The following is a 21,620-nucleotide window of genomic DNA, read 5'->3' as shown; positions in this document are numbered from 1 at the left end:
GCCAAAAAACCCACTAAACCCACGGTGGTGTTGGCTCAAATTTTATCCCTGTTTTACGGTAAGAAAAAAGAATCACCAAAAACCCTTAAGAGTAATTTACCAATCCAGTCCTTATAGTTGGTTATTATAATTTTGACTCCTAAACTTTGGGATAACACTAAACCCACGGTGTTGTTGGCTCAAATTTTATGGGAAAAAAAAAACCCATTATTAACAATTAATCAAGATTTGGAAATAAAGTAAGAGTGATACTCTAACATAAATGATTCTTTAAAAATTTAAACAATTTACCAATCTATATATAACAAGGTCCTAAATTCATCTTTAGAAAAACAAGGATCGTTGGATGACTTTTAATATATTTATTTATCTTATAAAACCTAAAAGTATGACTAATTAAATGTATATATTGATATTTTAATTTAGATACACATAACGACATGTGACGTAATTCTTGATCGAAACGTGTCCCTTTCATTTATTTATTTTATTAAATAAATAATGACTGTTGGATTATTTCCAACTTTGATTTATGACCACTAGATCGAATTTCTTAATTTCTTTATTGGTTAACGACAATATCAATCCCCACACTTTAAATGATTAATCAAAATATATCCCTTTTAAATATAATATTAGTGATGAAAATTGTAAATTAGTGAGAAAACAAATGTAGATTATTAATGTTTCTATAGTTATATCCGTTACAAATTATATAATACTGATGAAAAGTTTAAATTAATGATGGAAAACAAAAAGTATAAGTTATTAATGAAAAACAGAAAATACAAATTAATATTTCTATAATTATTAATAATCAAAGTTCTTTAATTGTATTTATATTTTTACAAAACATAATTTGGTCACAAGTTTAGTAAGTTAATTTATAAAAACTAAGAGTTGTGATTGGTCAACTGAAGTTAGATCAATTGTCTCAAGTGTATACGAAATTTATGTTTGTGTCAAATACACGGGTTGTTTATGACATTTTTAAAGTAAGATAAACTGTTAAATAGGTAAAATATTATATGCAAAAAAATTTAGGTAAAATAAAATTAAGATATTTGCTTATATTTTTTAATCTGACATTTATTGTATATCATCATCATATGATACTTTTCAATTTAACTCGAGATATTGCAACATATAATTGTCCGTACTTAAAACAGAACGTTGTAACTACAAACCAACTTTTGATTAAAAAAAAAAATAAAATTAGTTCATAACAATTACATTAGCATTGTCTATTTCTTATTTAAAATAATGTACTCTCATTCCCCTCATTAGAATTGTCATGTTTTGAATTTTAAAAGTCTATTTTTTTCACTTGATTTTAAAATAATTTTGTTTGTGTTAATTAATACTTGATAAAAGTTATATGTATTAATTGTTTTTCATAGGTGTTTTTATTTGGATAACTATCATCAACTTTTGTATAACATAAAAAGTATATCTTCATGGTCAAAGTTTATAAATAAAAAACTTTGAAAATTTAAATTATGACACTTTTAATGGGACGGAAAGAATATAAATTTGTTGGAAAATATGAATTATTAAATTCAGAACTTGAAAACTAATAATATGTTAGAAATTTGTAACACTCGAGACTTTTGAGCGTTTGACTTTTCGTGTAAATTTACTAACAATTGAAACAAAGGCCCTTATATGACTTCAAACTTTTAATTGCAACCCTTAAATCAAAAAAATGGTATCATTACCAAATTTATAATTAAATAAACACAACAATAGTCATTCTACTTTTTATATATAAACAAAATATAACCTTATGTATTAAATCAGATAAATAAATTAAATTAATAAAACAAAAGTATCCATATGTTTTGGTTTTCGTCGTACAATCTAACATGATATTTTTAATCTAATGTTATTATTAAATATGTTAATAGTATATACTATGTATATGAAGCCTAATAAATATATTCGTTTGTTTTTTATTTTTCTCATACAATCTAATATAAACTTATATTTCCTTAAATAAGAAAATAATATTTTATCAGTCTAAATCTCATGTTATTAAATAACTTAATATTCTACCCTATGTATGAAGCTTTTTCCACAATTTTATTTTTAATTAATTTATCGACAAAACTAATTTATGACTTATGAAAATAACAATTAAAATTTCCTTTATTAATTTATTAATAAAGTTAGACTTATGACTTATGAAAATGCCAAATTATAAAAATCATATAAAATAGCAAACTAATAACATTAAGCCTTTTGATTAGTTAATAAGTGATTAATTACAACCATTAGATCAAAAAAAATGATGTTATTATTGACCAATTAAAACCTTACACGTGACAGCTCATATGGATAGTCACATGTACGATGTGACATGATTTAGACAATTTACCGAATTGTTAACATAGAGAAGTGATATTCGTACCATAAATTTTGAAATATTTACTAAACTTTATAAACATTATAACATATTATACAAGTATCTAATCCACAATATTTGTAAATTAATCAACTTTTATGGTAATAATATCATCTCCAATTAACATAACTTACATTATGAGATACTTAACCCGTAAGCAAACTATAACATTAGTTAGATATATAACAAAGTCTTAAATACTTTTATGCAAAAACAATGACCATTAGATGAGATATATAATAAAGTCTTAAATACTTTTATGCAAAAGAAATGACCATTAGATGACTTCAAACTTTTAGTCACAAACCCTTAGATCAAAATAATGTTATTATTACCAAATTTATTATTAAGTAAACACAACGTTAGTCCTTTTACTTTATATATTTAGACAAAATATAACCTTATGTATTTAAATTATACACAATTGTCGTATTTCGTTTGAACACATTGTAATTTGATAACAATCTTATACTTTATTTTATAGAAGCATCTCAATAAATATGGATGATAATAATGTTTTATTATTAAACCATAAAATAATTGTTTTCGCTTAATACGCGGTATAAACATAAGTTTTCACTATAACATAATTAATAATTATGTAGCAGGTGTATGAGGTTGCGTTGTAAAATACATTTTGCAAACAAAACTGTGTTTTGAAAAAACATGTCCAACTTGCTTTTCCAAAACTACCTGTCTCTATGAAAATTAGATAATTTAAAATGAAATCTTCTATAATAACTTGATATGTTCAAAGAATACCGCAACACAATTGTTTGTACCATTTAAAATTTCAAAACTTTTTAAAAAATTAACTATAAATAAATAAGCTAGAAATCTCAATATATTTGTAAATTTACTTTTATTTTTTTTAAAAAGGTAACTATAAATACAAAACATATTTGAGATTAAAAACGTAATAAAGAAAATCTAAAGTTAAAAAGAAAGATGGTTTTAATCTGTTAAAATCATTTATAAGTTCGCTTGAAAGTAATCAAATGATTATTAGATGTAAGTGTAGTCCTTAGATATTGCTATGATGCTTTGATATTTTATATAAGGTTATTTTTATTTTATTAGTTTTTCTTTATATATGTATTTATGTAAAGCATTATATTCCGTGAAAGATCGTAAAAAAAAGACTAATATAGTTACACGACTTAAAGAGAAGACAAATTTATATTTATTTCTTAATTATATTCCGCTAAAATCTGGTTATCTTGAATTTTAAAACTATCACTTGATATAATAATTTTAAGTTTCAGTAATTGTTTATGAAAACATGAAATCATGAAATTTTTTGTTTTTTTTTTCTTAATATATAAATACATATCTTAATTTTGATTGTAAATGCAATAGTTTTCAACGAAACTATGTTTATTTGTAATTAACTCATTTTAGCAAGATATTAATTTATATTTTTGGCATCATGATACTATTTAATTCATTTTCAACATTTTTTATTTTTTATTTCAAATTACGGTATTATAAAATGATAACATGTCATTAAGTAATTATAATATCTCGCGTATTACGCGGGACAATAATCTAGTTAACGTATGAAATACGTAATATTAATTTGTTGAAATTTGATGTTATAAAAAGAGATACATAATATTCATTAGCATTGATTATTAATTGGCTAAACAATTTGGGTAGCTCTAATAATGCTCTATAAATAATTTCGTAGCCAACTAAACTTAATATTTCGATCAAATCTTGAAACATACATGGGGCGAACTTCATTGAAAATGATGTCAGCTTTGATCACATTATTGTTAGATTTTCTCATCATGTACGTATGTATTTGTTTCTATACTTCTAAACGAAAGTAATCATATATATAAGTTGCTCTGGTTCTCGATGAATCACTAATCATATGATCAAATATACATAATCTATATTTTTTTTAGGTCTGCAAAGGTTATGTGTTTTCGCTGCAAAAGGATCGGCGGAGACATTATTGCAAGCTCCATATCGCATCATGCGCGACGTTCCCCACTGTGACAAGGATAGCGATTGCGACAAGCTCTGTCCAACGGGCCATGGGTCGTGTGATGATTACCATAATTGCAGCTGTTATAACGACTAAAGAAAATGTTTGTTTAATTACTATCTATGATTAATTGCTTGATTAATAATATTCTCAATATGATATGATATCTTTGTACTTAAATGAGAAATTTATCTTGTTTCGGTTAATTAATTAGCTAGTAGGATGTTGATTAAAGCTTGCGTGTTCAAATGCTTAGTAACTTTTTTAACATCAAAGCTAGCTTAGGTGAAGAGGTGTAGTTGGCAAATTGGCTAAATTGTCAAAAATTAAACCAATAAGGAGATGCCAAGTGTAGTAGCAAAAAACTTGCCAATACTAGCTGAAATCTTGCCAATTTTGTGGGTATAGTGCTAAAACTTGCCAACTTGCCAATTTAAAAAAAAAAAGGTCACTTTGACCAAAATTATAAATAAAAAAAACGCTCCCAACGTTCACTTGCATCGGCCAAAACTAGCCGATAAAACTAGCCAAACTTGCCGATTAAACTTGCCGAGCCAGATGTTATAGTGTAGCCGATTTGCCGATTTTTGTCGATGGTTTTTCCCGATGAAACAAGTCAACTACACGTTTTCCTTTACTAAACCTTAAGATTAAACATAAGACCTTCAATTCATTCCAAAAATCTCTCTTTTAAGTGGCCGGATTTAACCTTACATTGACACGTGTTCAATGTTGTTTTTTTTATATTCAGTAACAATTAGTCTGACTTTACCAATTTCAATGAACAAGTTGATTTCGTCAATAGAAACATGTATAACGAGAGTTTTTAAAAAACCATATAAAAAATGCTGTTAAAATCTAAAGATATAGGAAAGATTCGAACCCCTAACTTTAAAGAAAATACAAAAACTAAAAACAATTGGTGTAACGACTAACTTGTTAATAATTAGACAATACAAATAAATAATTTGAGTTTACGGGGTACTGTTCACATACAATTATTATATTAAAGAAGGTAATAGTATACTCGCTATACTAGAGCATTTACATTTATAAACAACGTTTCTATAACTTAATGAACATGTCATATCATCGACTTATTAACTTATTACTCCATGTATTTTAAACCTACATCTACCATATATAAGTAATTATAAATGTCATGCGCAATTATCTAATTAAGTCTTGCATATACATATGTCAAATATAGCGAGTACACATGTTACTATCTTTTCTATTAAATTGTACAATACTAAAAAGATTCCAAATTTCCAATGATTTTATCTCTAATACTAAAGTTAGAAGAATAAAATGAAAAGTTTTCCATTTTATTTTATTTTTTTTTAATTAATCCTGGTGTCCTTTGGTTGTACATTTTAGAACAAGAAATTAATAAATGATTTTGGGCCCATTTTTTCTCTCTTTTTAGCCCAAGATTAATTAGAAATGTCCTGCAAAGTTACAGGGGTACGAGGCCCAACTAAAATTTCCATACCAAAGTTCGGACGGGATTGTTATTCCTATTTATTACGGTGAATAAGTCTGGCGTGACAAATTCATATATATTTAGATATAAATATAAATAAGCTAGTTATAAGTTTTTACATACTAGCTTATGAATGTGGGAAAGAAATACAAAATGTGCAAGTTATATAACATTTTTTATGGCATATAGAAAGATTAATTCAAACATTTTTGTTGATGTGAACCAATAATTACATCAAACATTAAACGTGTGTTGCGCTATCGGTTTACATATGATGTATACATGTATCATAATTTAAATATCTATACTAACATAATTTAGATTTTCGACCTATACGATATATATCGATTGCCTTTAAAAAAAAATCTTCCAATATTCCTTTCATAAAAAATTAGTAAATGATAAAAACCACATTAGATAATTATCGAGCTCTGGCTACAATAAGAATTGAACCCCTAGATTAGCGTACTGATTATATGAGTATATTATGACTAGGCCGAAGACCGACCTGTTGGTAAAAAAAAATGATGGTTGTATTTGAGATATTTGTTGTAATGCCAGAAAACATATCTAATGAAAAGAGGCAAAAGAGTTGCATGCATATTCAATTCAATTCATTTAGTTCAAATACATTTTTCCAATATAATGCTTGTAACTCTCGAATACATTCAAATTACTAAAACCCTTTACAGATGACCGTCAACGGGTTTTTGGCCCGGTGGTCCGGGACACCCATGAACACACACTCCTTGCATACATGTACAGAACCCACAACCAATGCAAACTGGTGCACAGTCCTTAACAGTATTGCAAAATGGTAAAGAACTTGGACTTGGTTTTACAGCCATAATAGTCTCCATCAGCATCCCTAATTGTCATTTGGTTAAAATAATAGCTCAATATTAGATTGACAATGCAATATAACAAAAGTTTAACAAGTTAATTATATAGAATTGAAGCATAATAAGAAAAATATAGAGTATATAGTAAATGAAAATTTACCAGATGATATGAAGACAAGCATCACAAATAGAACCAAAGCTTGTTGTGTATTCTTCATCTTATTAGTCTATGGTTTCATATGCATAAATAAGTGATTAAGTGTACGTACGTATATATAGACACACATCTACACTTTATTCTCGAGTTTTTTTTAAAGGAAAAGATAAGAAAGGATAGGAAAACTTTTCTATTTTGCATTCTTAAGTTTTTTTATTAAAAGAAATGAAAGGGGAAGAAAAGAAAACTAAGCCCTTTTTAATGTGAAAACTTTCCTTCCATTTTTGGGAGGATTTGGATGGAAAGTTTTTAAGTTATGTATATATTTACTAATTTACCCTTTTTAAATATTGAAAACTTTATGATGAAAATGACATAATTGTAAAGTTATAACTTTTTTTCCTTTCTTTTCTTTTTTTTCTAACTCAAGAATACTATTAATTTTATATTTTCTTTTCTTTTCATTAGTTTTCTATGTAACTCGAGAATGCCTTTTTAACATATAATTTTCTTTCTTTTCTTTCCTTATCCAATCTTTTCCTTTCTTATCCTTTAGAAAAAAAACTCGAGAATACAGTGTTAATGGTAGATGTGCCAAAGACAACTCATCCTGAGATAATAGTGATCCTTTTAGCAGCAGTTTATAGAAGTATAATTAATTTTGTTAGTTTTCCTGGCTTTTAAAATTAGTTTTCCTATTTATGGATTATCATTTAGCTTACTTTTACACGTGATTATTAAGTATCCTTTACATTCATTTACTTGCATGAAAAATGTGAAAATCAAGTAAGTGTTAGATATTAAGAGACACCTCACCTCACAATGTTGAAGCTCTTACACAAACTCTAGATTATGAGATGTAAATCATGACCCATTACAGGTGATTCGAGAAAAAATTCAACTATTTGTCACTCCAAAGAGTCGAACCTAATACTTGTGGAAAAGAAACATGGATGAATCTACCCGTTAATGTGACTTTATTTGTTAGGATGTCTAATTTTGTTAGAGAGTATTACTTTTTAAAATAACTTATACTTAGCTAACATTTGTATCTAAATTGCATGTTATTGTTTATGGGAGGGGGTTCCCTCAAGTTATCTCCTCAACTTGAGTCAAGTTGGGAAAATCTTTACCTTTGATTGAAAATCAAAGGCCAAGATTCAATAATAATTTTTGAATCTTGACTCTTGATCAAAATTCATGTTAGGATTATTTGAGTGAATCTCATCCCATTGTTTATTCAGTAACCATGATTGATATTTCTTCTCTAATTAAGTTAGTTGGATGTTTGCGAAAACATTGAAATATTTGAAAAAATGTAGTAATGAAGAATGCACTGCATTCTTATATCTTAAATAGTTAGGTATAGTTATCTTACTTAATTACAAGACCAAGAGCCCTTTTTTTTTCCCTAACTGTCTGAATTTATAAATGATATATGTATGTATTAAGTAAAAAATAGATAATAATTGACAATTTCTTTGTTTATTAAGTAAAAAAAATAAAATTTGACTAAAAACATTAAACTCTTAATTATTAAATCTATTAAGGAACGGGGCCTAATATGTAGACATCTATAACTACTTATAAAATAAACTGACATCTCATATATATTTTAGGAAATTCAACACCTTTTATACCCAAAATACCACTATTCTTTTTTGTAAAGTTAGTTTCGATTCAGACGTGTCGGAGACAATTTTAACCAGCGATTTGCTGGACGGCTGGACCTCCAACCCCTCCTCATGGAAAATACCTTGAGATGAAATAAATTTGACTCGAACCCGAGAGCTTGAAAAAAACTCACCCACGGGACCCACATAGCGGATTTAAAAGATACCCCTTACCAACTCATCTAAGTGCAGGTACCTAATCTATACTTTTATACTATTTAATAAATAAAATAACCCTCTCTTTAAATGTTATGAAAAATCAGTCATTTATCTTTTAAAATATCTTCATTAACCTTTACATCAATTACTTTTACATCAATTATCTAAATCACTTGACGTCGTCTTCAACACCAACAGTCGCCCCCACCACCACACCGCTGCCGTCACGACCACCGCCGCATTTCACAGGTAACGTGCTAGTATAGATTATCGTATAGTGTGGCATATATATAGATTGATCTGATTTCGGGATGAACCTATTGCTAACACGGGAGCATATCACAAATCGTTAGCAGTTACTCCAAAAATGCACCAAAACGCAAAAGAAACCGTAACTTGAAGATAAATCCAGTTTTTTTAACACTCAAATTTGTTTTCGTTTTGTAAAAAGATAACCATACGTAATGGTTAATGGTGAATTGGTTTATAGTTTTTTTTTGGAAAAATACATTTCGAATTGCACTTCATACTCCAGCTAAGTGTCACTGGGGTATTGTTTTCATTACGTCGTTAACATAAATTTATAAAGCTTACTTGTAATGTAAGTGCATTTTGCTTATAAAGTATGCACTTTGCTATCGGAATATTGGTCAAAAATAACTCAACGCATTCTTAGTTAATTTCTTACGTGTGTTCAAGATGTATCCGAGTTATGTAGATAATCTAAAAGTTAAGTGATAAAAATAAAAAGTTTTAAAAACATAATATAGTTGAAGAAAAAAAAAAGGAAAAAAACAAAATTTTTGAGTCAACATGACGTCAGCTCGGGTATTGTAGCTAGGGCTGATAATTTACAAATAATTTTAAATCCGGGTAAATTTCAGCACATAAGTACATGTTTTCAAATTTCGATCACTCAGTTTTTCTATAAGGTTTCAATTTCTACATTTGAACCTTGGTTTTGTTTTTACTCTCCATCAAGGTTTTTTTTTGTTTGTGTTGAGTAAATTTTCTTTGGATTATATTTTTCCAATTTAGTTTCTTTGCACGCCTTTTTAATAGTGATGGATGCTTCAATCATTAAAAAATAAAATTGAAGGAAGGGACTTGCCCCAAATATCTCTTAATTTGGATATTTACCAGTACCAACCTCTAAGGTTTTGAGTGCCGGTGAAACACTTTCACTTAAATCCCAAAGAATATAGGCATTCCCAAGGATCGAGACCTCGTCATTTAAGACTTTCTTTATGAGCCCTAAGCATCATGAGTGACGTGATTGGTTGGTTCATCATCTATATTTCTATACTACTATATCAAAATTATAAACTATTATTAAAAGTTAAAAGAAAGGTTAACTAGCAGAGTAGGTGACGACAACCAATTTTTGCGAATGTTGATTTGCGTGGTTAAAACGAAAAAGAGTTATAGACTTACAGTAGTATTATACTACAAATTTTGTTGTTTTGACTTGTTTCGGATATGATCTCTTAAGCCTATATTTTTTGATTTGTTATTTTGATCTTATTTGACAACTTTTAAACATCATCATTATAAGTTTATATTTTATAACACTCATTTTGGATTTGTTGTTTTGGGCTTATTTTGGATATCTTTTTATGGGCTTATTTTGGATATCTTTTTATGGGCTTATTTTAGATTTGGCACATGACGCACATTCTTCTTTTTATGAACATGCTTATGGTTTTATGAATAGTAGTTAATTAATCCACTTAGATTTGGCCACGAGAAAAACAATTTTGGGTTTTTTTTTTCACTTTTTTTTTGTTTAACATTGTTTTATATATTGTACCAAAATAAGTATGGAAGTCTGGTCAAACATATTTATGATGAAATGGTTTTGGTGTATCTTTCGGTTAAGGCGTTGTGGATTCAAACGAAGCAAACTAGTATACCAAAGCCACATCAACAACAAACGCAATCGCAATAATTAACTAGTTAACATGATTGACTGATTGAGTCTCTATCTTAAAACTATTTTGCTATGTAAATGGATCGTATTATTTCCATTCTAGAAGGTGAGAACTAAAAAGAAGTTAGCTAGAGGAAGAAGGGTCCTTCAATTCAATGATTACAAAGATTAGCATATCACGCATGTGGGTATGGCCAGAAGTACCTAAAAGAGTTAGGAAACAATCATTTTGCAAAATCTCATGATGTTGTCCTATAATTATTACATTCAATTTCCAAAAAAAAAAAAGAAAAAAGAAAAAAAGAGAATAGAATAGAATAGAATAGAAAATGAAAAGAAGAGTAGTTTGCATCTCTAGGTATTATTCAAGTTCAAGTTTCTCAATTTGAATGATCTCACATGCAAGATTGCAATTACTATGTTCCTCGTATCTCATATATGTAATAATAATACGTGCATATTTGAGCTAGCAAAAGTGAGGTATATGTTCATTTAATATATTTAAAGGGACTTTAGTGCATAATATGATAATATCTATATATATCACCATATGTTTTGTGGGCGCACAGTATTAGTCGAGTATATAATATTTTCAGAAACGAAGAAATCGTTGTACGTTTATTGAATAGTGAATTCTTTGTTTTTTACAAGACATACAATAATAAAGATATGCGCCTTAATTAGTATAGCTGTTTTCATGCATCTAAAGGAGATATCATCAGTTTGACCGGCCACCTAAAGGAGCCATGTAAGATTGGCTTACAAGATACTTGAATTGAAGTTGGTTCGGTTACCATCGAGCTTGGGCTCAAGCCACTTAAGTAACCAATTTAGTCAAGATTGTGTACAAATTACTATATATCTAGCTCTCGATCGAGCTTGTATCATTTTGCATATTTGATGCCAAAAATATGTATTTGTATGCTTTATAAATAAAGAGCTTAATAACCCTTGAGAAGGCATCAAATAAACAAAATTTTCTATTAATACCATTTTAGTATCTTTGTCATGTGTAATCATTGCTTTCGTCCTACGTCATGTCTAGTCGAGTTGAGATGAAAAATAAAGAGAAATTAGTTACTCAATACTTTTTTACTCGTAAAACCATAATATTTTCTTATAAACTAATTGCGATGACTATTTAAAAATACTCCGTAGATATTTATAACTATCATAATATGAAAACGTAAGAAAATGAGAGTCAAATCCATATGGAGATTTGAAGTGGATAGTTTAAGTTTTCTCGTAAAGGGGAGCCCCAATTGCCAAAATGACAACCAATCAAGGTATCCGTACACTAAATTTCATTTGTTTTATCTCATGGTGTTAGTCGGCTATACAAATTCTAATTTTCTTTGGAAATTTATTAATTGTTAAATACACTAGTCTTTTCTTACTGTATATTTCTTATTTTTACAAAACAACGTATGTGAGTGCAAATATGAATTTATTGTCAAATCCATATGAATTTTCTTTTATATTTCTTACTTTTACTAACTAACCAATTTTAGGTCTATATATATATATACGGTTCAAGACAAATAATATAATAGAACTGGTGACGTAATTTTAGTCAATTTCACGTTTTGCATCAACACCTGACGGTCATATCATTTCTTTGTTGAAACGCCTTGATATTTATTCTTTCTTCCGTAATTGCCACAAAGTAGGTTAATAACACTATAACTAATATTATAATTATCTAATATTTTAGTTATCATAAACAAATTAAATAATTTGTCACGTTTTTATGTGTGTAAAATAACAAGAAGATGAGGGAGATTAATATACAACTACAAAACTTACATTATGTTGAACTTATAACAATCATCCCAGCTTAAGGATCTATTATTATAGTTCTATTTCTAGCTATGACGGAGTCCGAATTTTTTTCGCGAGGGGGCAAATTCAAAAGTTATTTATTATATTTATCAGTCATGTATATAAAAAGATTAGGCCCAAAATAGAGAATAGAAATGAGCCCTTTAAAGAATTTTGTTAAATTTGGGTTTAATCATATCATAAAAAATCGATGTTAAGAAAACCGAGTTTAGCTTATGTGAATGCCGGGTATGAAAATGTTTGTCTTTAACATCACGTCGATCATTACAATTTTGGAACATGTGATGACTGATGAGTTGCATATATTAAAAAATGAGTTAATTTCATATATACCTTTTATAAAGAATGAAATATCATATTTACACAAAACTTGCTTTAAGACCATTGTACATCATGTATTGAAAATTTGTAAATTGATATGATATTTAGGAAGTTTAGAAAGGAACTATATGATATTTACCCTAAACAATATAATATAAATACATCAAAATCAATGATATATGAGTATGATAATTTATTTTATTAAATAATTAGTTCCTATATATCTTTTTAACTTACTATGTGATTATAATTATTACTTATTTAAAATAACTATAAATTATAATATTTTGAAAAGAGTTTTTTTTTATACAGCTATATTGTTGATATATTACATATTTACCCAAACAATAAAAAAACACTTTTTCAACCCTTTTTAATTATTAAAAACTAAAATTACTCAATTTTTTACTCTACCAGTGGAGAAATGTATCTCAAAAGTCAAAAGTAATGCTTAAAAGCATAGTTGTCAACTCGTAACTTTTGACTGTATGCTTACAAGATTAATGACTTTCAAAATTGAGACTTAAGACAACGAATGTGACATTTGTATGTATTTTTTTTATAAAAACTTTTAAGATTAAAATTATAAATATACCTTTAAATAAAAAATTTACATTGTATCAAAATTGGAGTGGAGACATTTGCCCCCGATGCCCCCATTTTGTCTCCGTCCCTGGTGCTATATCGAAAATATATAAACGACTCCCTTTTTAGAACAATCTTTTCAGAACCCTTTTTCGGTCATATCATTTCTATGTTGCAACGCCTTGATATTTATTCTTTCTTCCGTACTTGCCACAAAGTAGGTTAATAACACTAAATAATATTACAATTATCTACTCTTTTAGTTCGCATAAACAAATTAAATAATTTGTCACGTTTTCATGTGTGTAAAATAACAAGAAGATAAGGGAGAGTAATATACAACTACAAAACTTACGTTACATTAATGAACTTATAACAATCATCCTAGCTTAAGGATCTATTATTATAGTTCTATTTCTATATCTAAAAATATATAAACGACTCCCTTTTTAGAACAATCTTTTCAGAACATATCCCAAATATTAGAGAATTTTTTTTGTGTTTTCCTCTTCACAAACACCAACAAGCCACCACCATTGTTACCTTCCAATATCTTTCTCGCCTTCCTATCAAGCCTTAATGTTCATGAACCAATACTTGACATGTTATCGTCAACAAAATACAAATCCATGATTGGTGGAAGCTATTTAATATATATTTTTTTTAACAACAAATTTTAAATTACCACTAGTTTATTTAAATCCACCAAAAAACACTATTACAAAAGTTTAAACCTTAATTTTTTCTCTGGAAGCTAAAGCCCCTACCAACCCATCTAAGCTAAGTGGCGATGACAGCTATTTAATATAGTAACATGGATAAGTTGATGAAGTTATCATATATAACAAGAAGATGCAATTAGAAGTGATCCAATTGGTCATTAAAGTTGCAAGCAAGTGTGAATTGAAGTTAAGACCATGGGGGTCTTGCTAAATTAAAAACTAGAGTATTGAATTAGCCTGAGCTCTTGCTTCAAGATGTACAACTAGAAAACAGTACTAAAATTAAGTAAACAATATGAAAACAGAGTTGGCAATGTCAGTTTCTCTATAACTCAAAGCTGGCATTTACATATATATTTACCTTAAAGCACCTCCAATGAGTAATATTTTAATCTACTTAACTATGCTGCCTGCCCAATCATTAAACAAATCCCTTATTGCTATCTTTTTCTCGATTCTTTATTAAAATATAATCCTTTCATTAAAAAAGTGCTATATTACACGGGCGTAAAGGCTATGATTCATCTGAAGTGGGTTTGACAAGAAATTAAAAAGAGAGAGTTAACTTATGAGTTGAACTTGTTCTAAAATATTGAAACCATGTTTGAGGGCATAGACGGATCCAGCAATGAGATTTTGATATGTTTAGTACCTGATTTTGGTTAAAACTGAAAAAACAGCCCATCCCTATAAAGGAAAAAAAGACCCGGATGATAAAATTAAAAATCTTAGCCTTAACTTGTAAAAAAATCTAGATCCGCTACTATTTTAGCTATCATACACTAGAGTCGACCATATGCTTGTCATTTTGGGTGCAAGGGATCATTATATCACGTACGTTGAACTTTGCATAATGACATAACGTCATACCACACCCAATGTCGACGTGGCGCTTGTGTGGTGCTAACCATTGTACGTGTGGTTGGGAGATATGTTTTGTTGTGTGTGTGTTTTATATTTATTTTTCTTTTTTAGTTTTGTTTAATTTAGTGATATTCAAATGTAAGCATATATCACATATGTATAAAAATTAGAGTTCGATATTAATTAATTTAATATCGTGTTACTGTAAGATGGCAACATCATGGTGCGAGATGGCATAGATGTGTAACATACGTGACTACACATACACCCTGATAAGATTATGCGTAATCTATACTTGCATTACACTTTCTCCATCCTGCTAGCTAGTGTAAATGTTTGATAATTGGTTTCACTTATATATGTCTATTACTAACTTGAAGTTGTTTGTTAGAGTGGATTCTTGCTTCAGTTTCCATTATAACTAGATTTAAAAGAATTTTATAAGTTATTTGTTTCGTGTGGTGCTAATCTCTTTGTAAGCACGTAATTACGTACAGTAGGTTGTTCCCTGGCCTGATCGTGCACTCATGTGTTTCACTCCATTGTTACTATATTCCTTATTGTTGGAATTCTAATCGTGATACTAGGTTCTCTTGACCTTTATGGGTGATAAGTTTAATTTTTCTTTATTAATTGTATTGTTCTTTTTATTGCCTAAGAGGCTTCCCGGAAACATTTTATTATATATCTAAGACTTGAAGCAATTATCTCCCCATTATTATATTAAAGTTATTAAGTATCTCACTTAGTCACCTGTCACCTCTACTATATAATCGTAGGGTCGTTGGTAAAATAAATACTTTTAAGAGACAAGAGTGTAATGCCAACTTGTCAAAATTTGACAAGTTTTGACAAGAAAATAAACCTATCAAATATTGCCAAGTATTCGTCAATTTTTTTGCCAAAATGGGCCAAAAAGTGGGTGTAGCGTCAAAATGTGTCAAAAAATGCCAAATAGTTTTACGCTTTTAGTCTCTGAACGGATATTATTCAAAATACTTACCCTTTTAGTCCTTGAAATAGTCAACAGTTTAGTCTTGAAACGACAAAAAATTCAAAAAATTTACACCTTTATTCCCTAAACGGCTAAAACTTGATGCTATTTTATAAATACAATGCATTTCATCATACATTTTACTACCATTTTATGGATTGTGAAAACTTTGCTTTAGAAAGTTCATCAAAACAAAACCGTGATAAATTGATAATGTACTTTATTTTAAATTTATCTCTATGAAGGGTTGCTTTTAAATGTATTGTCCTTATGTGTTTTTAACAAAAATGAATTGTGTTTTTTTAAATAGGAAAAATGATTCGTGTTACAGATTTTATCTAAGTCTAGGTATTATTACTTTTAAAAAAAATACAAATTAAACTTTTAAATTTAATAAACATACATATCCTTTTAAATTTACATAATTATCTGCTTTATCTAAAATAGTTACTGCATGTTTATCTAACATTTACCCTTTTAAGTAATAGTACTGTGTTCTTTTATTATTTTAACCTATTTTATAGGTAAAAAATGAGTGAAATATTTAAAAGTTTAAAAAACAAAAAAGATTACACCCTTGTTTGTTCGTGACCAAAACACTTCCAAGACCTGTAAGTTGGTCCTTTTCGTATCAGAATATCAAAATCGGGTTCAGTCAAAAAGTATATCTTTCACTTCATAAAGTACAACACACTATCATCGCATCATTTCTTGAATTAATGAATTTAACACTACTAAACAAAATACAGTATAATTTGTTTTGGGGAAAAAAAGATAATTCTTGGAAAAAAGAAAAGAAAATAGATTTTATATTACAATAATAATACTCCTTCCATCCCAATTTAAATGTCATGTTGACTAACTTTGACCGTAAATAATTTTGTTTGTGTCATGTAACACTTGATATAAAATATATGAATGGATTGAGTTTTTAATGTACTTTTCGTTCATATAAGTTTCATCAACTACTATATAGTACAAACAAAGTTATTTACAGTCAAAGTTAGTCAATATAATATTTAAATTGGGATGGAGGGAGTAATAGAGTAATATTTTAACAGCAGCAGTGGCGGTGGTTAATCATCAAGAGCTCTGTTTTTCATGCAGGCGTGGGCATAAATGCAGGACCTTTGCCATTTAACAACCTTCTCCTACATTTTTCATTTCAACTTGAAAAAATCCATAAATTAATTAAATTGTTTTCTTGAAAATTTTTATACTAAAGCAAGTAAAACACCTTTTCACCTCAAAACACACTGATCTCAAAATATTTTCAAGATATAAATTAGTGGGATTTGTTGTTTGAGCTTAAAGGTTTGTGCTTTTTGATGATTCTTGAAGTGGGTATTGAAGATTAGTACCAAAAACACATTTATACCTCAAATTGCACACTGATTTCAAGATATTTCAAGACAATAATCTGTGGGTTTTGTTGTTTGAGTATAAAGATTCGTGCTTTTTAATGTTTGTTGAAGTGGGTATTGAAGATTAGTACGAAAAGTGGGTCAGATTCTCTGAAATGGGTATCTTTTTTTCTTTCTCTTAGCTACTTTTTGTTATGTATTTTTCTGTTCTTGAACTAGGGTTTTGGTCAGAAATCATCATGATGAGATGGGCTTATTTATGATACTTACTGAATCAATATATACTTACATATATTATATATGTATGTATTTTCAATTTTCAATCTCTGCACAAAAATTAACTGCTCTCTGTACACTTTCTGATAAAATCTTTAATGAGTTTTATTTTTCATTGGTGAATTGCAAAAACTAAATAAATGATAATTATAAGTTTTTTTTTTTGGACCCATTTTTTAAATCTCAATGAGTTAACTGTTACTATAATAAAGTTCAAACCTTTTGTTTGTTCACCCTCATAAAATTTCATGGGTCATCTTTATTAGATTCATTTAAGCTGTTGTGTTGATTTAGGGCTAAAAATTTGTGTTATTTTATATATTCAAAATCAGGGCTTATTTTGGGAAGTCAAGATTTTTAAATTTGAGTTGAGATAATGGCTGGAGATGATGAAATTGAGGGTGGAAATAGAGATGGAGAACAAGTACAACATTATAGTAAATCTGCAAATTTAGTATCAGATTGGGAGCCATTTAATGCTAGTAGTAATGAACTTACAAATACATTATCAATGAGTATGGTAAATGCTCCTGCTATTTGGGATCAACATCACACAAATTCACAAAATTTAGGTGCTTTTTGTGATATGCAAAACAATGCAACTACATCATCTTCATTAGGTTTTCGAAAGGGAAATCTTCTTGATATGTGTTGGGCCCCGCCAAATTCAGCCATTAAAAGGGGTGGTGTTGGTGGTATGTTTTTGCCACCACCTGCTGCAGCTTTGCTTCCTCATAGTTTATCTCAGTTTCCAGCTGATTCGGGTTTTATCGAACGGGCAGCCAGGCTATCGTCTTTTAGTGCTGGAAATTTCGAAGATATGATAAACCCTTTTGGGAATGTGCCTGAATCGACACTAAGTCCTTATTCGAGTAGAGTGGTTCAAGGGCAACCACAAGAGGGTTTTGTTGGGAATGGTTTCAAATCGCCATCTGGTGAAGGGTGTAAAGATGATTCTCTGTCTGTTGACTGTGGGGTTAATGATGGAAGTCAGGTTAAACAAGGGGGTTCGGGTTTTTCGGGCAATAATGTGGCTGGTGAGGCCGAATGTAGTACTGGCCAGGATGATAATTCCAATGAGGGAAGTGGGTCAAAGAAAAGGAGGAGAAGTGATCAGGTAATTCTTAAGCACTAGTTATTATGATCAGAAATTCCTCATTTTTATACTGATATGCAAAACCTAGTTAATTTTGTCGAATGACAGGATAACGAGTATATTCAAGTTAAACGGTCGCCACAGACGCCTAATGAAGCTACAGAGAACAATGAAGTTCAACAAAAAGGTGATACTAACCTGAATTCTGTTGCCAATAAGTCTAGTGGGAAAAATGGTAAGCAGGTATCTCGATCATCTGATGGACAGAAGGAAGATTACATCCATGTGAGGGCTCGAAGGGGCCAGGCTACAAATAGTCATAGTCTTGCAGAGAGAGTAAGAGTTGCTTCAAATAGTACTTTTTTTTCTCTTTCTGCTAAGTGTTAAGTATGAAGTGCTAATTGACTGACTTGGTCCTGAAAAAGTTTATCTGATTATTGTGTCTTCAAGTTGCATAGAGTAGTTTATAGTGTTAGGGTATAGTGATGCTAATTCTGATTATTTAGGGAGAACTTATCAGTTTTAGATAACCAGTTAGGAGTAGTTCCTGCAGAACGATTGTTACAGCTGATTAATTTATTCTAATTTTTGTTATTACATTCTTTATTTTCAGAACTCAATGTGAAACACTGATGTTCTATTTTGACCTTGTTGATTAACTTAAAATGATTTAAATGGATGATAGGTAAGGAGGGAGAAGATTAGTGAAAGAATGAAGTTTCTTCAAGACCTAGTCCCTGGATGTAGCAAGGTTAGTTTTTTAAATTATTATTATTGATTTTCACTCCAAAATCTTTATTCTCATTTATTTTGATTGTTTTTTAAGGTCACAGGCAAAGCAGTTATGTTGGATGAGATCATCAACTATGTACAGTCACTACAACGACAAGTTGAGGTATGATATTACGATGGCCAAAACTAAAATTCTTGGTAACGTTTGAACTTTTTTATAAAATTCAAATATAACCTTTGCAGTTCTTGTCGATGAAACTTGCTACTGTTAATCCTAGAATGGATTTCAACCTTGAAGGACTCCTGGCAAAAGATGTAAGGCGTAAATATATCATAAGGATTGATTTTTTTTATATATATATATATATATAAACTGTCGCTAATGATCTGTTATAATAGATGATTGAATCACGAGCTGGACCTCATGGTACACTTGGTTTTGGTCCTGATATGACTATGCCATCTTATACTCATAATTCGTCACAAATGGCTCTCTTGCAAGGCGGGATTTCGGGTCTAGGAAGTTCCTCGGATGCAGTAAGAAGAACGATTAATTCCCATCTGATGGCTATCGGTGGTGGATACAAAGATCATACACCCAATGTAAGTTACTGTGTATTTGTTTTCATTTGACACTTCAGACAACAAATAAGCATACTAGCTTCAGTTTCTAGTATGTGAATTATTAATCAGTTAAATATATTGTCCAAAGACAGGTACCTAGTTCATGGGATGACGAGCTTAACAACATCGTCCAAATGGGATTAAATCCAAGTACCCCCATTAGCAGCCAAAGTTTAGGTACTTTTCTTGGAATCTAATCAGTTTCACTTGTATGAAAATTAAAAGAATCCTGAGATAACCACATATCGTTACTTTATTTTACGTTGTAGGATCTACACCTCCAGGCCATCTAAAAGCTGAACCGTAGAAGATAAATTAAGTTTGATGATACGGGTTCATGAAGATAATTAGAAGAACCCTGGGTCGAATCTTTTGGGTCCAGAAAGTTGGTCATGTAATTAATCTATGGGCATTCCTTTTTGGCGAATCACTAATTATATCCAGCAAGACAAGGTGATACTTAAATTTGCTCATTAAGAACATATGAGTTTTGTTGATTAAAATTGTAAAAATCGGCTTCTGGGTAAACTCTGTTGTGAATCTTTTGACCAGCAGAATCTTTTATTTTGTTAGAAATCTTTGCTTGGTCGATTCTTTCAGCATGAGGCCATATAAGATCTATGTTCAGTCATCAGTGTGTTGATGTTTGTATTTTCTGATTGTATTAGAAACAGATGTTTGTTTTTGTTATACTTAAAGATGGTTTTAGTAAAGCTGATATGCGAAGTCTTTTGCCTGATCTGGATGCTATATCTATATTTATTCGTGTATATTTAAGGCTGGGTTCTAAAGTTTTACAGAGTTAGTACTTGGTACTACTAAAGTCAAGATCTATGATCTTTAAAAAGGTCAAAAGTCAAAAGTCAAAAGAAAGATGGATTAGTTGGGGGCAGGCGGTACTCATAGTGAGTATGTGCTTGGATTCTTGCATATGCATTTTGGTGGATGTAATTATATGTATGGATCTTTGTGTATAGAATCTTAGCTTATAATCTTTATGTGTGACCACTTGAGGCACCTTTTTCCTTTTTAAATCAATCTATACAAAGCTTTTCAAAAGTCATCACAGAGCTCTTTCAAATAAGTCGACTCATATCAGTTTGAGCACAAATAAATCGTTTGCTTAGAAAGAAAAAATACGTCAAGTATATGTTGACATGTTGTTTGTTTCACCATGACTCCAAGCAAAAATTAAAACTTGAAAAGTATGTAAATAAAAAATACATTGTACATACATTGTTTAGCCATATAGATAAACAAAGAACAAATAATTATGAATATGTTGAACTGCAAATTTAACAATAATCTGACTACAACTAGCAAAATACGACGGATTCAGCAAAGTTTGGATTTCATCTCATTCATAATCCTGTGATGCTACAGAATCCTCACTGTTTAATTGATGATTCTGCATAAGCAATATGAAATTAGACATAATTATTTTCTTGCAGAATATAAAATGTGGGAGGTTAATCGATCTAACTGAATTATACCTGCAACTTTTTACCAATTTCAAGGACTTCAGCGAGCGGTGCCCAGTCACCAAAGTTTCG

At 29.4% G+C, this 21,620-nt stretch overlaps 1 protein-coding gene and 1 long non-coding RNA gene across 2 annotated transcripts; both read left to right on the top strand.

Annotated features, from left to right (window-relative positions):
* The first annotated feature begins 4,042 nt into the window (after positions 1 to 4,042).
* On the top strand, positions 4,043 to 4,606 carry LOC122599392. Its single transcript, XR_006323919.1, has 2 exons — positions 4,043 to 4,199; positions 4,318 to 4,606. It is a non-coding gene; the product is annotated as an uncharacterized LOC122599392 (long non-coding RNA).
* A 12,442-nt stretch (positions 4,607 to 17,048) lies between these two features.
* LOC122608139 (transcription factor bHLH49-like) lies at positions 17,049 to 20,780 on the top strand. The gene is made up of 9 exons (XM_043781233.1): positions 17,049 to 17,498; positions 17,948 to 18,732; positions 18,820 to 19,047; positions 19,397 to 19,462; positions 19,538 to 19,606; positions 19,687 to 19,758; positions 19,843 to 20,046; positions 20,160 to 20,244; positions 20,337 to 20,780. The coding sequence occupies exons 2-9, from the start codon at positions 17,992 to 17,994 to the stop codon at positions 20,372 to 20,374; spliced, it is 1,503 nt and encodes a 500-aa protein (XP_043637168.1). The 5' UTR covers positions 17,049 to 17,498; positions 17,948 to 17,991; the 3' UTR covers positions 20,375 to 20,780.
* The last annotated feature ends 840 nt before the right edge of the window (positions 20,781 to 21,620 follow it).

Source organism: Erigeron canadensis, chromosome 1, assembly GCF_010389155.1.
Source record: "Erigeron canadensis isolate Cc75 chromosome 1, C_canadensis_v1, whole genome shotgun sequence".
Lineage (NCBI taxonomy): Eukaryota > Viridiplantae > Streptophyta > Magnoliopsida > Asterales > Asteraceae > Erigeron > Erigeron canadensis.
The sequence above is the reverse complement of the archived record's forward strand: the minus strand, read 5'-3'. Positions and strand labels throughout refer to the sequence as shown.

What these genes read in the sequence shown, in the direction of transcription:
- LOC122608139 (XM_043781233.1), top strand. Translation starts at nt 17,992, where the DNA reads ATGGCTGGAGATGATGAAATTGAGGGTGGAAATAGAGATGGAGAACAA. An exon ending in AAAGGAGGAGAAGTGATCAG is followed by an intron (nt 18,733 to 18,819) that starts GTAATTCTTAAG and finishes GTCGAATGACAG; the next exon opens with GATAACGAGTATATTCAAGT. An exon ending in AAGGACTCCTGGCAAAAGAT is followed by an intron (nt 19,759 to 19,842) that starts GTAAGGCGTAAA and finishes CTGTTATAATAG; the next exon opens with ATGATTGAATCACGAGCTGG.